An 18,720-nucleotide genomic window follows, 5' to 3' on the forward strand; every position below is an offset into this window, starting at 1 on the left:
AACTGGGATGTTAAGGGGCTTTGACATTCTCTAACTGGCCTGCTGCTACCATAATCATCTTTGAAATCTTTCAACTTCATTGTACATATACTGTACATTGACAATAAAGGTTTGATTGATTGATTTGTGCATTGAATTTGCCCGTATCATTGTTTATACTATTTAAACATAAGGAACAGTTGTTTTGCTGTGGGTCTTGATGCCCAAAATGCTTTTTAAAACTTTTGCTACAAGCCGTTGTTACCACAGGTTCTCCCTTCTATTTGCTGGAGAATTACTCCCAAGCACCAAAGTTTTCAAACTTCCTTGGTTCAAAGTGCCCTTAGCAGTTCTCAAACTGTGCGCTATGACATCCCGGGGTGCTGCAGCTAATTCACTAACAGTGCTGTTTATTAAGTTGTAAAATATCCCACAGTGCCTCTATGCATTCCATATGGCACCCTAGGAACCATTGTCCTAGAATGTACACGTTCCATATCCTTCAGAAGCCAAGCATTACAAAGAGATACAAATAGAAGGAAAACCCCATTTCCTGTTACCTTCTTAAAATTAGTCTTTCATTCCTAAAGGATCCGGATGTCTGGCATCAAAGGACTACAGGGTGTGGTTCGGAAAACAGTTAATGATGAGTTGCAGGCAAACATCTGGGACCCTCAACATATGGACAAGATTGTGCCTTCATTGCTCTTCAACCTTCAGCATGCAGAGGAAGCAGAAAGGTACCTGGAATTGTTGGCAGTGTTCTTGCAAAATTAGACTTTGCTACTTGTGAAAATCTAGAATTGGAAACACATCAGAGACTTGCCTAGCAAATTTGAGACCATGAACCCTATAATGAGTAGCTTGGTCTCTACAGAAAGTAATTCTTTTTCTCCTTTCTCCAACATCTGCTCATCAAGATGTAAGTTACCTTCACACTGATTTAATCTTGGATTCATTTGTTTTCTGCTTGAACTGTAACATTCTTACTACAGTCTCTTGCACGATTTGTCTTTTTTCATGTTTGTCTCTATGTTTATACCACTAATTTTATTATGTCGTGCATCTAATAAGTAGTAATAGCACTTATATACCGCTTCACAGTGCTTTACAGCCCCCTCTAAGAGGTTTACAGAGTCAGTATATTGCCCCCAACAATCTGGGTCCTCATTTTATCGATCTCAGAAGGATGGGAGGCTGAGTCAACCTTGAACTGGTCAGAATTGAACTGTCGAATTGCAGGCAGCCGGCAGGCAGCAGAAGTAGCCTGCAGTACTGCATTCTAACCACTGTGTCACCATGGCTCTTAGTAGATGTATGCTCCGACTTTCCTCTAGACCACAAGATAGCACACAGTTTTATCTTGACACCATCTTTCTGAAGCAGTTCTTCTATTCCCTCTATTAAAGTGATTCAAATTTGCAGCCTTCTCCGTATTTCCAAAGAGTAAATTGCGAGTGTAACCATGTATTGTATGAAGAATTTGTCTTTATCTATCCTGACATTCCTACCATTCTGCTTTATCAAAGTCATGGGGTTGTAGAATTATAGAAGACTTATATGGAATAGAAATAGTTCTGTTCACTGACACATATCAGAGGTGGACAACCTATGGCTGAAAGCCACAAATAGTTTCCTAGCATTGTGTTGAAAGATTCCTTCCCAGAAGCCTGGACTGTAACACTGACCTTTAGAGTAGATGGCCAGATTTTAAGCGCATTACTTCTCATGATTTTGTCTGCACAGGAGAGAATGGGACCCATAAAACACTGGAAACCCTCCTGCTGTGATCCAGGCTTTCATATAGCCCAGTGATAGTGAACCTTTTCGGCACTGAGTGCCCAAACCGGAACGTGCGCACATGGGCACACATCGGAGCACAAAACCTGAAGACCAGCTGATTTTTGGTTTCCCGGCACCTGCATGCGCGCCAGTCAGCTCATCTTCGCGGAGCACCGGAAACCCAAAGACCAGCTGGATGGTGTGCACATGCCTGTTTTTTGGCCTTTTGGGGCCATTTTTGGGCCATTTTCAGACTGTTTTTCAGACTATTTTTCAGCCATTTGTGGCCCAAAACCCGGCCTGTTTTTTGGGCAGTTTTTGGGCCATTTTTCAGGCTGCTTCCTGGGGTTTGTGAAGGCCAGTGCACCGGAAACCAGAAGAGCAGCTGGCAACGGTACACATGCCCACAGAGAGGGCTCTGCGTGCCACCTTTGGCACGCATGCCATAGGTTCTCCATCACGGATATAGCCCGCCAGTAGAAACCATGTTCTCAATTTTGAGAGGATCATTCTGACATGTTCACATGCGATGAGGAATATGTAAATAATTCTTTAAACTAAGGGGAGAAAATGTACAGTAATCCAGGAACCGACTAATTAGTTAGAAAGCAGAAATTTCCACCTTCAGTCCTCCACAATTTGCAGGTTGGCTTGAAAGAGGCTTTGACTGAAATCCTGGCGAGTGATTGTGCTCAGAGTACACAATTTTGGCCAGTGAGACGAAGAATTTTTTGTAAGGATACGCCTTACATTTCTAAATTCCTATTTTGGTATGATTCATTGTCCTGACACAGATTGGTTTGCGTTCATTAGATCAATTTTAGTACAGAGACACCACAATGACCCAGAGGAGGCCGTCCGCCTGATCTCTTCATGACTCATCAAGTGTCTGTGTTATTCTCGAGATGTGGATCATATGGAAAGTTGTGGCCATTGTCTGCAGAGAAATGAACATTTCCTGTGCTGTAATCCTTTCCCACTAATAAAATCTTTATAAGGGAAAGTGTGCCATTCCGTGTGCTGAGAGAAAGGAATGAGCACTTCAGTCTCCCAAGGTCTCTTTAAGCAAAAGTATATAAAACAAATGTTACTTGCATGTTGTCTGTGAAATGGATGTTTGACATTTAAGATGTCGCTGCTTCTTTTTCCCTTCCTTGTTTCCTTCAGCCGCTCTCCCTCACCCTTGCAAACAACGGAGAAGGAGAAAGAGAACCCAGCAGAGCTGGCTGAACGATGTTTGCGGGAGCTCCTGGGCCGGGCAGCCTATGGCAATATCAAAAACGCAATCAAGCCTGTCCTCATGTAAGTCCTTTGCATTGTGTGCTGCCTCAGTTTCCCTTCTGAGATGTTTATCAAAACCGGGTGCATTGAATTTCTTCTTCCTCACACTTAATGACTCATGGCCAGAACAATGATGATGACACCGTCATTAATACCGTGTTTTCCCCAAAATAAGACAGGGTCTTTTGACCCCCGAAATAAGCACTTGGCCTTATTTCCAGGAGGTCTTATTATTTTTGAGGTGCAGGAGGCAGTAAGAGTGGTTACCTCATGGCTGCTGCTGTCTTGCAATATTTTTAGGGGAGGGCTTATTTTGGTGCATGCGCTCAAAAGCCCGATTGGGCTTATTATCCGGGGAAATCTTATTTTCAGGGAAACAGGGCAGTATGTTTTCCTTCAAGTGTTTTTCCAAGAGATTTGGGAATATTTGCACAAAGTGATCTCACCTTACTCCCATCAATCGTAACAAGGCTGTGAATTGGTCTAAGGAAAAGGGTTAATTAGGCTGAATCCCAGCTTAGCATTTGCACTGTGATCCCTCTAAAATAAACCATCTTAAGACCCGTTGTTATGTCTGTGGTTCACAGGTTTAAAGCTGTTGATCTTTGAAAAAGCTTGTCTTTCTAATTTACGGTATTTTTTTGGACTATAAGACGCACCTTTTTTCCTCAAAAAAGAGGCTGAAAATCTGGGTGCGTCTTATACATCGAATACAGCATTTTTTGCCTCCAGAAGCCCCGCCCCTTCACCAAAATGGCCGTGCATATCCTTATGGAGGCTTTCAGAGAGCTCCTGAGAGGTGGGGAGGGCAGAAATGAGCAAAAAACAGGCCGTTTTTTGTCGTCGTCCCCCCTAGCTCCCAGGAGCACTCTATAAGGCTATGCATGCTATTTTTTTGATGAACAACGGGCCTTTTTTGCTCATTTTTGGCTCCTCCACCCCCTCCCAGGAGCACTCTGCCACCCCCCCCCACCCCCCCGCAAGGCTGTTCATGCCTTTTTTTAAAAACGGGCCCATTTTTGCAAAAAAACGGGCCATTTTTTGGAAGATTTGCAGAGTGCAAAAACTTTTTTTTTTCCTTTTGGAAAACTCTTTAACTGATTGATGAGAATTACATTGATCAATTGCTGTGCCGGCAGCAACGAAGTCTTAGGTGCTGCAGATTGTCAGCGATTTCCTTCTCCAGCACATGGATAAATACACCTGGAAACATCTACCTACCTACCTACACTCTCTCCCTACCTACCTACTGTATTTCTCTCTCTCTCTCTCTCTCTCTCTCTCTCTCTCTCTTTCTCTCTCTCTCTCTCTCTCACACACACACACACACACACTTTATCTACCTACCTAACTAACTACTCTCCCTCCCTCCCTCCCTACTGTATTTTTTTCTCTCTCCCTCTCTATCCCTCTATCTACCTACGTACTTTTTTAAAAAAAAATCCTCTTCAAACCTTGGTGCGTCTTATACTCCAAAAATACGGTAAATGATTAGTCAGTTACATCAAGTCTGCTAAAATTTGTATCTCCTTCTTATTTCCCAAAAGCCACTTAGATAACCACTCTCTTTGGGAGCCAAATACCTTCGCAATCCGTTGCTTTAAGATCATCATGTACTCCATTCAGGTGAGATCTGCATCAAGAGGGCATTTCTATTTTTCTATTGCTACAGCATAAGGAAGTTTAGTTTAGAGCTTAAACTTCAGTGCTTCAGAAACTCCCTTAATGAATCACGAGCAACCTAAATACAATTTATGTATTTGATTGATTGATTGATATTTCTCCCTGCCTTTATTACTTTAAAGTAATTCAAGGCAGCTCACATACATAACGCTCCCTTGCCTTTTTTCTTAGTATTTTCCCCGCCATGGCAACATGGGTTGAGGTGGGTTGGATTGAGACAGAATGACTGGCCCAAAAGGCACCTAACCAGCTTTCATGGAATAGAATTCTCCATCTCCTGGTTTCTAGGCCAATACTTTAATCACTACACCAAACTTTGCATGACCCATAGTAAAATCAACAGTTTGTTCATTTGTTTATTACATTGATATGACCACCTATCTTAAAAGACAGCTCTGGATGGCTCACAGCAACAATAAAACTACAGAACTATTATTTTTAAAACCATAAAAACACAACCAAGACCCTGTACCTTGTTCATTCCCTTGAGATGTCCCAACAACCGACCCAAGACATCCTTACTTTACCCTAGTGTCGAGAGAGACATGTCCAGAAGGCTAAAAATTGGGCTCCTGCCAGATCATAGGGTGAGGGTATTCCATAAAAGAACAGCAGCCACTAAAAATGTATGCTTCTGAGGTCCCACCACATGGCAACATTTCAGGCAAGTGTTGCCTATTGAAAAATGGCTACCTATCCTATCTGATAGGAAGGGCAGATGCTTTAGGGAGAAACGATCCTGAAAATAATCTTGCCCCCTTGCCATGTAGGTCTTTAAAAATGATAACCACCATATTGAATTGCACCCAGAAGCAAACTAAGAGCCAATGCAGCTCATACAACAAGGGCAATGTGGGTGAATCTAAAAGTGCTCAGCTTCGGTGATTCGGTATATCTTTCCTTAAGGAGGCTTAAATGCTCATGTACTTTTTAGGTTGAAAAAATGAATTATGAGATACATGAACTAGTCCAGTCATGCACTATAACCACATATGCACCCATGTTCAAGTGGTATGACAAAAGGCTCTAGGAATATACTGTACATATTTAGGCACGTAAAGCTTTTCTGTATCCAAGCCAAAGGAGGAGGAAAATTATTCAACATGAAGTTTCTGTCTACCATACCATTCTATGATTTGGTATTGTGATCAGCAGTCTTTTGTTTTCGTTGAGTAGAAAAGTATTCTAACCTGGGAGGGAGAGAAGGGAGAGATGTGCAGTGACCTGACATATCTGCTACTTAAATGTTGAGTGTGAAGACTTCAGCACCCTTATCATTGGCTTCCATAACTCAACCTCTCAGATTCCCCTTATGGTATTTATAGCCCTTTGTGTTATTTCTGGAGCTGCTCTAGCTTTCTTTTTTCTAGCCACAGCATTCCCATTTGGTGATTCAGCAGCTCCTGAGCCACTTGGATGCCAACAGCAAAAGTGCTGCCACTGTGCGGGCAGGGATAGTTGAGGTCCTCTCAGAAGCAGCCATCATTGCAGCCTCTGGATCTGTTGGTAAGCAGCCTGGGTGACCTTAAAAAGGGCTTATCTCTTCAAGAATCAAAGTTCTTAAATACCAAACACTGAATTTTCCAAAAGGCCAGTTAATGTACGGATCAGCCTATTTGGAGACTGAAGCCTAGACAGATCAATTAAAAAGATTGATCAAGTATTGTTCTTTGGGAGATCTTTCAGAGTAGCCAAAACAAATCTAGAAACTAGATTTGTAAGAGCAGCCTAATGCATGGACTGGATTTTTAACATGAAAATAAGTACGTTGTACTCAACAGCAGGGACTTTTTTGAAACATTGATGGGATTTATAGGGCAACACAAGTGAAAGTGACAAAATTGGAGAACTAGAAGGACAACATCAGCTCTGTCCAGGAATTCTAATTTTTGCATTTGGATAGTTCAATTGCAATACAGGTGCATTCAAATCCTTTAGGCAAGAAACATCCTCTTTTTGTAGGGATCCAACATTCCTATAACATTTAGTCCTGTGGCATTGGAGTCAATATGCACAGAAACCCACAAATGTTCTTTCTTCCAAAGATACGTTGTGTGTTGCTTCTAGGACCAACTGTGCTGGAGGTGTTCAATACCCTTCTAAGGCAGCTGCGGCTGAGTATCGATTATGCCTTGACGGGTAGCTATGATTGTGTCATTGCTGGTGGCATCAAGATCATTAAGGAGCATGAAGAAAGAATGTTCCAGGAAGCCATAATCAAGACCACAGGTATGCTAAATAGCGCCAAACATTGGCACCATTTTTGCTTGGAAACTAGGAAGACAGGACTATTGGTTTTATCTAGCACTGCAGGTGCTTCCTTCTCCATCCATGGTTTCCATTAGTCTTGTAAATTGAAATGAATCCTGCCAACTCTTTATTTTTTTAGCAATTTAGCAAAGAGAGAATGATAGGAAAATAGAAACAGCATCTCAGTAATTTTTCTTGAATGCTGCATGTCTTGCTTTGATTCAGAGAAAAGGAAATCAAAGACATACAGTATGTACAACATTCCTTCACCAAAACACATAAGATCCTGGATGAGAATCTTCTGAAGTTTCTCAAACATCATGAGCAAGTTGATTGTTTGTTTGTAAAGGATGAAAGTTATGATTGATCACCACCACTGCCAGTAGATCAAAATTATAAACTGATATTTCAGATTCTTCTTCTTCAGATTCTTCTATATATTTTTATGTATAGGAAACTAGCAACTGCATATCATTAATTGTCTCCCAAACTCAACCAATCTCTACAGATCCCTTGCACTGTGTAATTTTGGCAAAAGCACAGCTCAGATGTAAAAGTTCTATAAGAACTTTCCATCCAGATCTGTCAATTATGGGTCTTTGGTTTTGGAAGGAAGAAATAAATGCACTACTTTTTCTATAAGCATTCTAAAAAAAAATCTATCTAGGTTTTTAACCAAACTCCTTCACTACTGTTGATTTTTCTCATTACAGCAAAACTTGAACCTTCGTTAGACTCCTTTTTAATTCTTTATCTTGTCATTTAGTTGAATTAGAATTGTTTTCCTTAACGCCCATTAGCCCCAGATAGGGTGGCCTTTAAGTCGTGATTGAGAAATCCTGAATTAGAGTCAAGTCTGCAATCCTTTGTGTTACAGGAACTGTTTTATTACATTTGCCTCTGTTTAGCTACTTTTTAAAAATTAACTCAGCCCTTTCCCCCCCTCCTTGATTGCTCATGGCACCGTAATAATTAGCAATAAAAAAGCAGTTTGAAACAATCAGCCTGTGCCTTTGGAAACCAAGTAAATTCCATATTAAAATAATGAAAAACCATGCTGAGCCATCTTAAGTCCCTAAGAGACTATTCTAGTCCTGCAATGGAATCAGTATCTTTCTAACAATGGGTGAGGGGCTGTTAGTTGGATGCATGCTGTGTTTTTGCATGGCTCATAGCCCAGTATAATAACCTCTTGGGATTTTTTTAGGACTAACTGGAGTTTCTAGACCAGTGTTTCTCAACCTTTGCCATTTTAACATATGTGGACTTTTATCTCCCAGAACTCCCCAGCCAGCATCTCCAGGTAGAAGGATTTTGAGAAGCACAACTTGGGGAACACCTTGGTAAACTGTTGTAAATCTAAATAGACATTTCTGTCCTACATGAGTCCAACATGAACTGTATCTAAGATGACATCAAATTCACTTAGTCCAAGTTTTGTGAAAGAACAGGGGTGTCAAACTCAAGGCCCGGGGGCTGGAATCGGCCCGCAGGGCATTTCGATCTGGCCCGTGGGGCCGCCCTGGAAACAGCAAAGGACTGGCCTGTGGTGCCTCTGCCAGGGAAAACGGAGCTTAGGAGCCCATTTTCGCTGGCAGAGCGTTCGTGCACCCCGACACAAGTGATGTTGAGCTGGCCGTGCTCCCCCCCCCCAAGGTCAAACACAACCCTGATTCGGCCCTCGGTTTACACCCCTGTGCTAGAACTTTCTGCCAGGCAAGAACCATTCCTTGAAATTTGCACCAAAAGGCACATGGAACTTTGCTGCCTTTGTAATGAATAGACCTTTAAACAGTTGTAGAGCAGTTTGCTTGATCTGGAAGGAAGAGTTCAGTGTGAACGTTCTTATTGCCTTCCAAGATAAAACCCCAGGGGGAACTAGGGCACAAATGATGTCACCAATAATACTTACTGTATTTTTTGGAGTATAAGACGCACCTTTTTGCCCTCTAAAAGTGGGTGAAAATGTAGGTGCATCTTATAGACTGAATACGGGCATTTTGGGGCTCCCAAGCCCTCCACACATTGTGTTTTCACCCTCCCCGGCCCCCAGAAGCACTCTGCTCCACACCTCCCATTTTTGCCAAAATCGGTCCCATTTTTGGGCTCCCGAGCCCTCAGTGTGTCATGTTTTTGCCCTCCCCAGCCTCCAGAAGCAATCTATAGTGCTCCACATGGCCTGCTTTTGCCCAAAAAGTTTTTGGCCTCCAGAGTGCTTCTAGGCACCAGGGAGAGTGAAAACGCGGCACCCAGAGGGCTTGGGAGCCCAAAACCAGAACAGGCCATGTGGAGCACAGCGGAGTGCTTCTGGGGGCTGGGAAGGGTGAAAACATGACACATGGAGGCCAAAAACTATTTTTTTCTTGTTTTCCTCCTGTGAATGTAGGTGCGTCCGAAAAATCCAGTAGCTGAGTGTTAGTCAAAAAAGCAATGGAAAGTTCTCTATTTTCCCCTAGATTTTTCACCCATAGATAGCCCAGAACTGTACTAATTATGGGAAACTTTGGGACCAATCCATTGTGCTTGAGATTGGTGGGGTGGGTAAGGACCTGCCCCTTCTCTTTTCCCTTTTAATATATGGTTTTCTGTGCCATGCTTTGCATGCCTCATACTAAAGCAGCAATTTGGTGCGGTTTTGATACAAAAATGGTATGACTCCCATAGCACAGGGTAAACATTGTTTTGGAGTTGGTAGTGAGAGCTCTGAACTAATTTCAATGCCGTGTTAAACTTGTTTTTTAATCCAAACAGGTGTCGTTTCTGTCAATAATGTATTGTCTTTGATATGACAGCCCCACCTTCCATTGTCAGTCATATGTAGTATACTTTGTAAGTGGAAGGACTACTCTATGAAGCTGCTTACAGCCCCACTTCATCCTTGCTTCATGGCAAAGCTAAGGGAGGGTAAATTTGTGGCCTCCCAAATGTTGCAGAACTGCATCTACTGTCACCCCAGCAAGTGTTAGTGATGAAACAACATCAGCAGTATATGGTGGATCATACATAGCCATCCATATCTGCTTTTAAAGTTAGGTACTAGAAAAGATTTAGAAGACTGGTACACTTAAACCATGATGCCTGGATTCCCTGATCTTTGTTGTATGGAAATAACAATAGCACAGACTTACATACTGTTTCATAGTGTTTTACAGCCCTCTCTAAGCAGTTTACCGAGTCAGTATATTGTCCCCAACAATCTGGGTTCAAATTTTACCGACCTCGGAAGGCTGGAAATCTAAGTCAATAATAGAGCAGTTTCCTTAATAATGAGGACAAAGCCCCCCCCCCCCCCCGGCTTATAATAGTTCTCTTGAAAGTCTGTTGGTTCTAACACTGAGCAGATTAAAAACTATTCTAAGGCTGCTCTGTAGCTCCCACCAAGTCCCAAGTAACAAATGTTATGGGCATCCTCACATTAAAATCTACAACATATAGTGGATATAGTGAAGGACCACAGTGCCTCTACCAGTGAAAATGGAGTTCAGGAGGGCCTCGTATGGAGGATTCCCCCAGACCCGCCCGGGCCACCACAGGTACCCCCGACACGAGTGATGTCGAGCTGGCCATGCCCATGCTGACCACACAAACACACGCCCCCTGAGGTCAAACACAACCCTGATATGGCCCTCAATGGAGTTTCACACCTGATCTAGAAAGAAAGCAGAAGATAATATTTTTTAACTCTTCACTTTTATGCACTGCGTGGCCAGCAGAGGTCACCAGAGACTTGGGAATCCCTAAACACCAGAGATGGGCGGGAAATGGGGGAGGGAGGGGTAAAAGGAAAATAAGAAATTGTTCCAATGATTTCCTGAGGTTTGGGAGTTATACGCAGGCTGTTCTTTGGGGAAGGAGAGATTTTGAAGCTGTCTTAATATACAGCCTTGAATATTCTTCATCTTAAGCATGCATCCTATTATCTCAACCAGTTCTTCATAGTTTTACCTCTGGCCCAGGAGTGTCAAACTCAGGGAGTCACGGCAGCGTCATATGACATATCGGGACTTTTTTCCCCCTTTGCTAAATTGGGTGTGGGCATGGCCAGCAGGTGCGCATGTGTCCCACGGGCCGGGACTTTGACAGTCCTGATCTAGCCCATCAAGCTCGACTTATTAAAAAAGAGAGTGCAGGAAAATCTGGAACCATTTCAGAAATGGTCCCAGACTCTTATTTTTTACACTCAGTTTATTTTCTCCCTTAAAAATACACACATTTGTATATGTATATGTGTACATTATATACATACATACTCATACAGGTAGTCCTCAATTTACGACTACAATTGAGCCCAAAATTTATGCTGCTACGTGAGAAATTTGTTAAGTAAATCACGTGACCATGGGGATGCCGCAACGGCCGTAAGTGTGGGAAAAAAACGGTCATAAGTTGCTTTTTTCAGTGCTGGCCATTAAGTGTACTGTTGCAAGTCAAGGACTACCTGTACATTAAACCATTGAGAGGTGTGTTTAATTAATTAATTAAGTGCTTTAGTAAAAGAGCACTTTGTTGAAGCGTTGATTGCCTTAATTGTTCTGCTGCACCTTTCTTGCTGAACCAAGATAGTTCAGGAAAGGGGCCATTAAAAAAAAGGGAAGAGCCTGGCAATCTAGGTCAGTCCAAAGATCCAGCATCGTGTGGCTCTCCTCTGTTGATCACAGCATTACATTCATGCAGTGGCCAAGCAAGATTTGAAAGTAGTATCTCCCCAGCAACTTCCACAGCAACTCATAGAAGGACCTGATCTCTTTTCCTTGGGCATCTGGTTTGTGGCTTCTCCTTCTGATAGGAAAAGGAGGGGTTTTTCCTGGCAGTAAGAAAATCTTGGTGAAAATCTATACTTTCTTGCCGGTGATTTTTTATTTTTTGGGGGGTCCTTTCTAGATTGGGTCCCCATACCAGCTCTGTGCCTTTCCTCACCCCTACTAGACTATCTTGCATGCTTCTCCTGCTCTGTCTTTTCCCAGGTTCTTTTGCCAGCACTCTGCCCACCTATCAGAGGTCGGAGGTCATGCTGTTTATCATGAGCAAAGTTCCGCTTCCTTCTCTGCATCACCCTGTAGACATGGGCAAAGCTGGGTGAGGACAACACTCTTTTTCACTCCTTTTTTCCCCTTCTTTTTCATTTCCCTCCTCTCTTTTGATTTCCTTTCCTTCAGCCTAGACTTCCCCAGCTTGGAACCCTCTAAGTGTGCTGGATTATGATTCCATTATTATCACACTGTGATTGGCTGTGCTATCTAATAATTATAGCTGTATTATTAAACACTGTAGGGCAGGGGTGTCAAACTCACATCGTCATGGCGGCGTCACGTGATGTATTGGGACTTTTTCCCCCTTCGCTAAACCGGGCGTGGGCGTGGCCAGTGCGTGACGCATCTGGCCTTCAGGCCGGGAGTTTGACAACCCCGCTGTAGGGGATGCCAATTTGGGGCAAGTTATTTTACTCTCATCCTTCTGTCTGTTTTTTCTTCTTCCTATCAAGATCATTTTTAATAAGGTTTTTTTTTAAATAATAATTTGCCATCTTAAGTGTCCCAATGCAAAAATTGAATGGGAGGATATTTTAATCTTAAAGGGCATATAATTTTGTCCAAAGAATCTCCTAATTCCTTGTCCATTTTCATGTCCATCACATGTAATCCAAGCAGTTACTCATTAATTTCTAAGTCATGTTTCATGTATCTCTGTTTATATAATTATTTAATTGAACAGAAAAGTGCAGGGAAGTTGTATGTTTCAAGAAAAACTTTTTATCTACAGCCCATTTTCTAAACTCCCATAGTCTGTACCCAACATGCTTATCTTAAAGACAACTGTCTAAAAAGGCAGCGGTAGAGAAAATAGAAGAAGGAACTGTTTAAATTTATTTTTTTCCACAACACTGAAAAATCTGGATTTTTTTATTAAAAATAATTTTGTTTCTGAGTTGTGGAATCTATACGTATACTGAGTTACATCACATTATCAAAAAATATAGGCTTCTGAGGAAAGGAATTTATTTTGGGGCTGTAACTCTTCTGGTTCATATAACTGAATGCTCCTTGATGTTATTACCTTATCAAAAGCCCATATACATAGATCAGTGTTTCTCAATCTTGGCCACATGAAGATTTTAGGACTTCAACTCCAGGAATTCCCCAGCCATCCCTGCTGAGTTGAAGTCCACACATCTTCAAATGCCAAAGGTTGAGAAACATTGATATAGAGCCTTGTTAGCTTTCTCTGAATAAGAATAAATGATAATTTATATTAATTTCTACTATAGTCAGAAAGGGATACAAGCCAAACATAATTCGTTAATTGGTCTTTAAGCCAAAACACAATTTTCTTTACTCTTATGTCACCCCAGACAGGATTATTAACATTTTCTGAGGAAGATACTTGATATTCTGTCACCAGAGCAGGAATTTTCCCTAGAAAATTCAGTGCCCAGATTCAGAAATTGTCATCATCATTTAAGTCAAAGACTGGGAATCAACTCAACAACCTGGAAATCTGTGATAAGCAGTGTAAAGTTTGAGAGAGGGTGAATGAATTTAGGAAGATGATTCTAGCAAGTAGTATGGATAGATGGTATTGGAGGTTTATAAGGAGGTGAATGCCTTTACAGTTAGTATGATGAGTTAAATATTGCTGCTCTTGCTATTATTGATATAGTTGTGGACACTGGCATGCAGAAAATAACTGGTTAAGGGAGAATTGATTATTATTATTATTATTATTATTGGACATTTGATGATTATTTCCCACAAGACTAAGAAAAGAAAAGACTTCAATTTGAACTTGTCTCCTGACTAATTTTTCAGTATGTCCAAGTAGTTGTCTTGTCAGCAATATGGAAAGAGGTCACCTTTGCCCTCTTCTAAAATTGTTTTCAATTTTCCAGTCTACTTTATAATCCTGGCACTTTTTGATAGTTTCCCATACCAGGTCTGTTCTACTAGCCAGGCTTGGATTGTTGGGATTAAACCAAAGTTAATTATTGCATCTTTCACAACCCTAAATATATTTACTAGAAGAGTAATTGCCTGATCATAGGCCACCTTTCTACGTAATGTGTCTTGTCAGAGAATTGTGAATTCTTTGGGAGGGGGAGTAGGAAACATTAAAACACCAGGAAGCATCAACTCATTTCTAAACAGATTTTTACATGGAGATGTTGAAAGAGATTCATGTTTGAGTAGCTTGATGTAAAAGCTGGTTTAGATGTGCCAATTCATAGTAGAATGGCTGTCCCTTAATATCTAATGGCACATTAGAAGTCCAGGTTGTGAAGAGTTTATCCATCCAATTAGAAATTCCTGGCTCTTTAGATCCAGATGTTTTTCTTTCTTGGGGTTGGGTTGCAGAGGGGAGGGTGAAGGAAATGACTCTGACCAATATTAACTTTTTCAAAATCTATCCAGGGTGCCTATGTTGCCAGAGAAAAAGAATGATTCTATTTCTCAATAATGCAAAAAGCAATTAGTTGAAGAGGAATTGGTCATAGACAATTGGGCAGAAAAAGCAGTAATCTTTTTGAATAGGTATATGACATGAGAGAAGTTGTAGCAATAGCTGTTAGAATATTTTGCTGTATGGCAGGCAATCTGTAGTTCCCACATTCCTTTTGTATAACCCATAGAGTTAGAGGAAACTCTAGTCTAGAGCTGCTGGAAATCAAGGGTGCAAACTCCCTGTTCTTTCAAAACATTGAAAGGAGTGGGAAGGACCAGTTGGTATGACGGCATTCCTCACCATACTCCATTCCCATTAGCGCATCTGCTTTGGTGACCCTTTCCTCCTGTCTGCTTGCTTCACCCACATAACCACAGCAGGTTCAGATTTTCCCCACCCTGTGGCTGGAGGAATGTTATTTTGCTGCCTAATGATACATCTTTATAAGAGGTTGTGTGTGCTTGGTTATGTTTCATACACAATTTCATTCCCAACTGATGATTTTCTTATTCATCCTGTCCTGATTTTGGTTGGCCTTTAGTTTTGTAGGTTGTCTTTTTTTTTCCATCTTTTTTCAACCTTGAGTGTTTATCTTTTTTTTTTTTTTAGGGAGAACAGGAATCGATTGACGCAGATCATGTTGCTGAAATCTCTCCTGCAGGTATGTGACAAACATGTTCCATTTTCATGTGAGGTTTGCAGAGAAAATTAGATACCACATTTGCGTAGGAAATAATGTACATTTTGGCCTACTAAAATTCACGTCTGTAATCTTTTAACTTGGCAAAATAGTGTATCATGGGACAAAGCCTTTTGAATCTCAAATGGGCTAACTTACAGAATGTGTCCAAAATCCAGGGACTCTGACTCCCGTGTAATTGAAATTTCAGGGATTTTATAAAATATTTATGGCGTAACAATCATCCTGAAGGATTTTATGACGTAGTACAAAATATCATAAAATAAATCCTGTGGATAATTCTTGATGCTTGACTGCTACCCAGTTCAGCTTGGGGTACTTTCAATACATCTGAATATCTCCCTGAATTTTAAAGAATGTTTCCAGTACATTAGAAGCTCTGCCATTGTTGAAGGCATTGAGGAATCTAGTAAGGAAATATCACTGAAACAGTGATCCAAAGAGTCATGACTTCTCTAATAACATGTGAATAGAATAGAATAGAATAGAATAGAATAGAATAGAATAGAATAGAATAGAATAGAATAATAGAATAGAACAGAACAGAACAGGCCAAGTGTGATTGGACACACAAAGAAGTTGTCTTTGGTGCATATGCTCTCAGTGTACATAAAAGATAAGAATACATTCATCAAGAATCATAAGGTACAACACTTAATGATAGTCATAGGGTACAAATAAGCAATCAGGAAACAATATCAATATAAATCGTAAGGATACAAGCAAAAAAGTTACAGTCATAAACTAAACCAGGGTTAACAAAAGGCAGTTGCTGTATTTCTACAACTTGCTGTTTCTACCACCTCTATCCCACATGCTGAACTACAAATCGCCCAGTGATAGTGAACCTATGGCACACGTGACACAGGTGGCATGTGGAGCCATTTCTTAGGGCACCCAAGGCATTGTCCTATCAGCTTCAGCTCCAGCGCGCATGTGCATGCTGGCCAGCTGATTTCAGCCTTCATTTTCACCCGTTTTTCTTCCTCCAGAGGGCAAAAAACAACCCAACGCACAAATCGGAAGTTCAGGAACTGACTTCCGGTTTGCGTGTTGTGCCGTTTTTCTCCCTCCGGAGGGTTCAGAAGGCTTCCCTGAAGCCTCTAGAGGGAGAAAAACGGCCCTACGGGCAACCCAGAAGTCCATTCCCGAACCTCCAGTTTGCGTGTTGGGCCATTTTTCACCCTCCAGAGGCTTCATGGAAGCCGCCTGAAGCCTCCAGAGGGTGAAAAACATCCCAACACCCAAACCAGAAGTTGGAAAATGGACCGTTTCCGGCCTCTGGAGGGCCTCCGGGGGGGCAAGGGAGGCCATTTTCGCCCTCCCCAAGCACCTAGAAAACCTCTGGAGCCTGAGAAGGGCGAAAAACGGGTCCACCTGCGATCGTACGGCAAAAGTGGGGGGGAAGGGGGTCATGCGCATGTGCGGGGGGAGGGTGCCTAGAATTATGGGTGTGGGCACGCACAGGCACGAAACCCCCCCTGCTCCCCCCACTTTTGGCATGCGATGGCAACAAGGTTAGCCATCAGTGACCTAGACTAATATGTGAAACCAACCACTGTATCTCTGAGACACAAATTAAGACTGTGAAAAAGGAATTAAGAAGAATTGGAGAAGGTTGTTTTAGCAATATCTTGGCTGCTCTAGCTGTCATTATTATTGAGTGCATTGCGAACAAACTGCTGTGTATTGATTAACGGAGAGGCTCTATGGAACTTGCAGGTTTCCACTGGTTTCCAATGCAGTAACATGCTCACAGCCCTTCCCAGCTCCTTCCTGGACCGGCTCTTGTCAGCTACATTAATGGAGGATGCAGAGATTCGCCTTTTTGTTCTGCAGATTCTCATCAGCTTCATTGACCGCCATGAGAATAAGCACAAATTCCAGACAATCAGGTTTGTGATCCATTTTTTTTTTTTTTTTTTGTGGTAGAGCGGAGATGCTATATGAGATGGGAAAGTGTTGTGGCCCAGCAGGAGCCTTTGGAGCTGCAACCAGACTCCGACAGTGAGGGGCCTTATGAGTCGGCTCTGGAAGATGTGGAGGACCCTGGACAGGGTTCCAACTCCGAGCAGGGATCAGAGAAGCTGGTTGGCCACCAGGAGGCGCCTGAGGCATGGAGCAGTGGTGAAAGCCAAAGGGAGTGTGCTCCTGATGTCATGCCTTGGAGCAGTGGGGAGGAGACAAGGGAGTTGGTCCTGGATGCCCGGCAACGAAGGGCTGATAGACATAGAGAACAACTATGCGGATACAGAAGATAATTGGACCAACCATAATTGGTTGTAATTAGGCTCCTCTCAAGATTGTATAAAAGGAATTACTTTCCTGGAGGCTGGTTGCAGAGTTCAACTTAATTACCAATGCTGGAGAAGCTATCTCCTGTTTCTTATCTTGGAAGTCTGGATTGCTGCCAAGGTCTAGTCAGTGTGTTAATTTACCGTGAATAAATCGACTAGCAGTATTCTTGTCTTGGAGTGCTTTGGTGTACGAAGAGGGGGGTCAGAACAGGAAAGTATCTTAGATAATTTTGCTACAAACTATGTGAATACATATTGCTCTCCTTCTGTCTTCCTAATTGGAAACCGCACGATATCCTATTCATTGTTGGGATGGCCTTCTTAGCAAGTCTAATGATGATGGCATTTGCTTGAACCAAAGTACAATTCAGCAATTCTAAATGCACAGATTAAATATATGTTTAAATGTTGAAATGTATGAATAAATGTATGAGGAAGAATAGAAATACGTATATGCAAAGAATATTTATACCAAAAGGTTTTTTTCTTCTCCCCTAACATTGCTCAATGCTAGAATTTCCCTTGAATGCTTTTTCATCAAGATTGGCCAAGTGAACAATGCTGTCAAATGGTAATCGCATTAATAAACATAATAACATTGTGACTACATGCTGACATTCTTCCAGATTGTCTACATGGTGATGGTCTGGAGAGCATCAGACATACCCTATTTTTCGAAGTGTAAGATGCACTTTTTCCCTCCCTAAAAGAGGCTAAAAATTTGGGTGATCTTATACTCTGAATGTAGCTTTTTTTTCCAGCCCTAATGAGGCACTAACGAGTGAAGCGATCTTCCATGCTTTGCCTCGTTTTCTCATTGCTTCTCTCTCCAACGATCAGCTGTGCTTTAGAAGCTGTTTTTTTATCCACAAGTAGGGGATAAAAAGTGCACACAAGTGCTCTCAAAACCAGCAAACTTATGTGCTGAAGCTGACCACACTAAGGACGCTAGCCAGATGAATACCTGGTAGGCAGATTTTTTTTCCTATTTTCCTCCCCAAAAACTAAGGTGCGTCTTATACTCCAGTGAGTCTTATACTCTGAAAAATATAGTATTTGTCCCAGTTACCTATCAATAAGAACTATTTCTCAGTTGTTGTTCTGAATTAAAATTTGTGAGGGATTTAGACTTAGACTGACAGTAATTTGAAATACACTATATTGCCAAAAGTATTTGCTCACCCATCCAAATAATCAGAATCAGGTGTTCCAATCACTTCCATGGCCACAGGTGTATAAAATCAACTACCTAGGCATGCAGACTTTTTTTACAAACATTTGTGAAAGAATGGGTCGCTCTCGAGAAGTAAT

At 41.7% G+C, this 18,720-nt stretch overlaps 1 protein-coding gene across 5 annotated transcripts in view; it reads left to right on the top strand.

The window, feature by feature from the left end:
• Positions 1–18,720, top strand: part of EFR3B (EFR3 homolog B) — a 157,518-nt gene that overhangs the window by 117,274 nt on the left and 21,524 nt on the right. For 4 of the 5 annotated variants that reach the window (XM_081944334.1, XM_081944333.1, XM_081944336.1 and 1 more), the window contains 8 exons: positions 570–719; positions 2,929–3,063; positions 4,590–4,668; positions 6,096–6,231; positions 6,793–6,954; positions 11,940–12,051; positions 15,022–15,073; positions 16,835–17,007. In XM_081944334.1, coding sequence (XP_081800460.1) covers positions 570–719; positions 2,929–3,063; positions 4,590–4,668; positions 6,096–6,231; positions 6,793–6,954; positions 11,940–12,051; positions 15,022–15,073; positions 16,835–17,007 — 999 coding nt within the window. The remainder of the gene's footprint in view (positions 1–569; positions 720–2,928; positions 3,064–4,589; positions 4,669–6,095; positions 6,232–6,792; positions 6,955–11,939; positions 12,052–15,021; positions 15,074–16,834; positions 17,008–18,720) is intronic. The other variant, XM_081944332.1, reaches the window with a different exon arrangement.

This window comes from Natrix helvetica (genome assembly GCF_964273705.1).
Source record: "Natrix helvetica genome assembly, chromosome: 2".
Taxonomy (NCBI): domain Eukaryota; kingdom Metazoa; phylum Chordata; class Lepidosauria; order Squamata; family Natricidae; genus Natrix; species Natrix helvetica.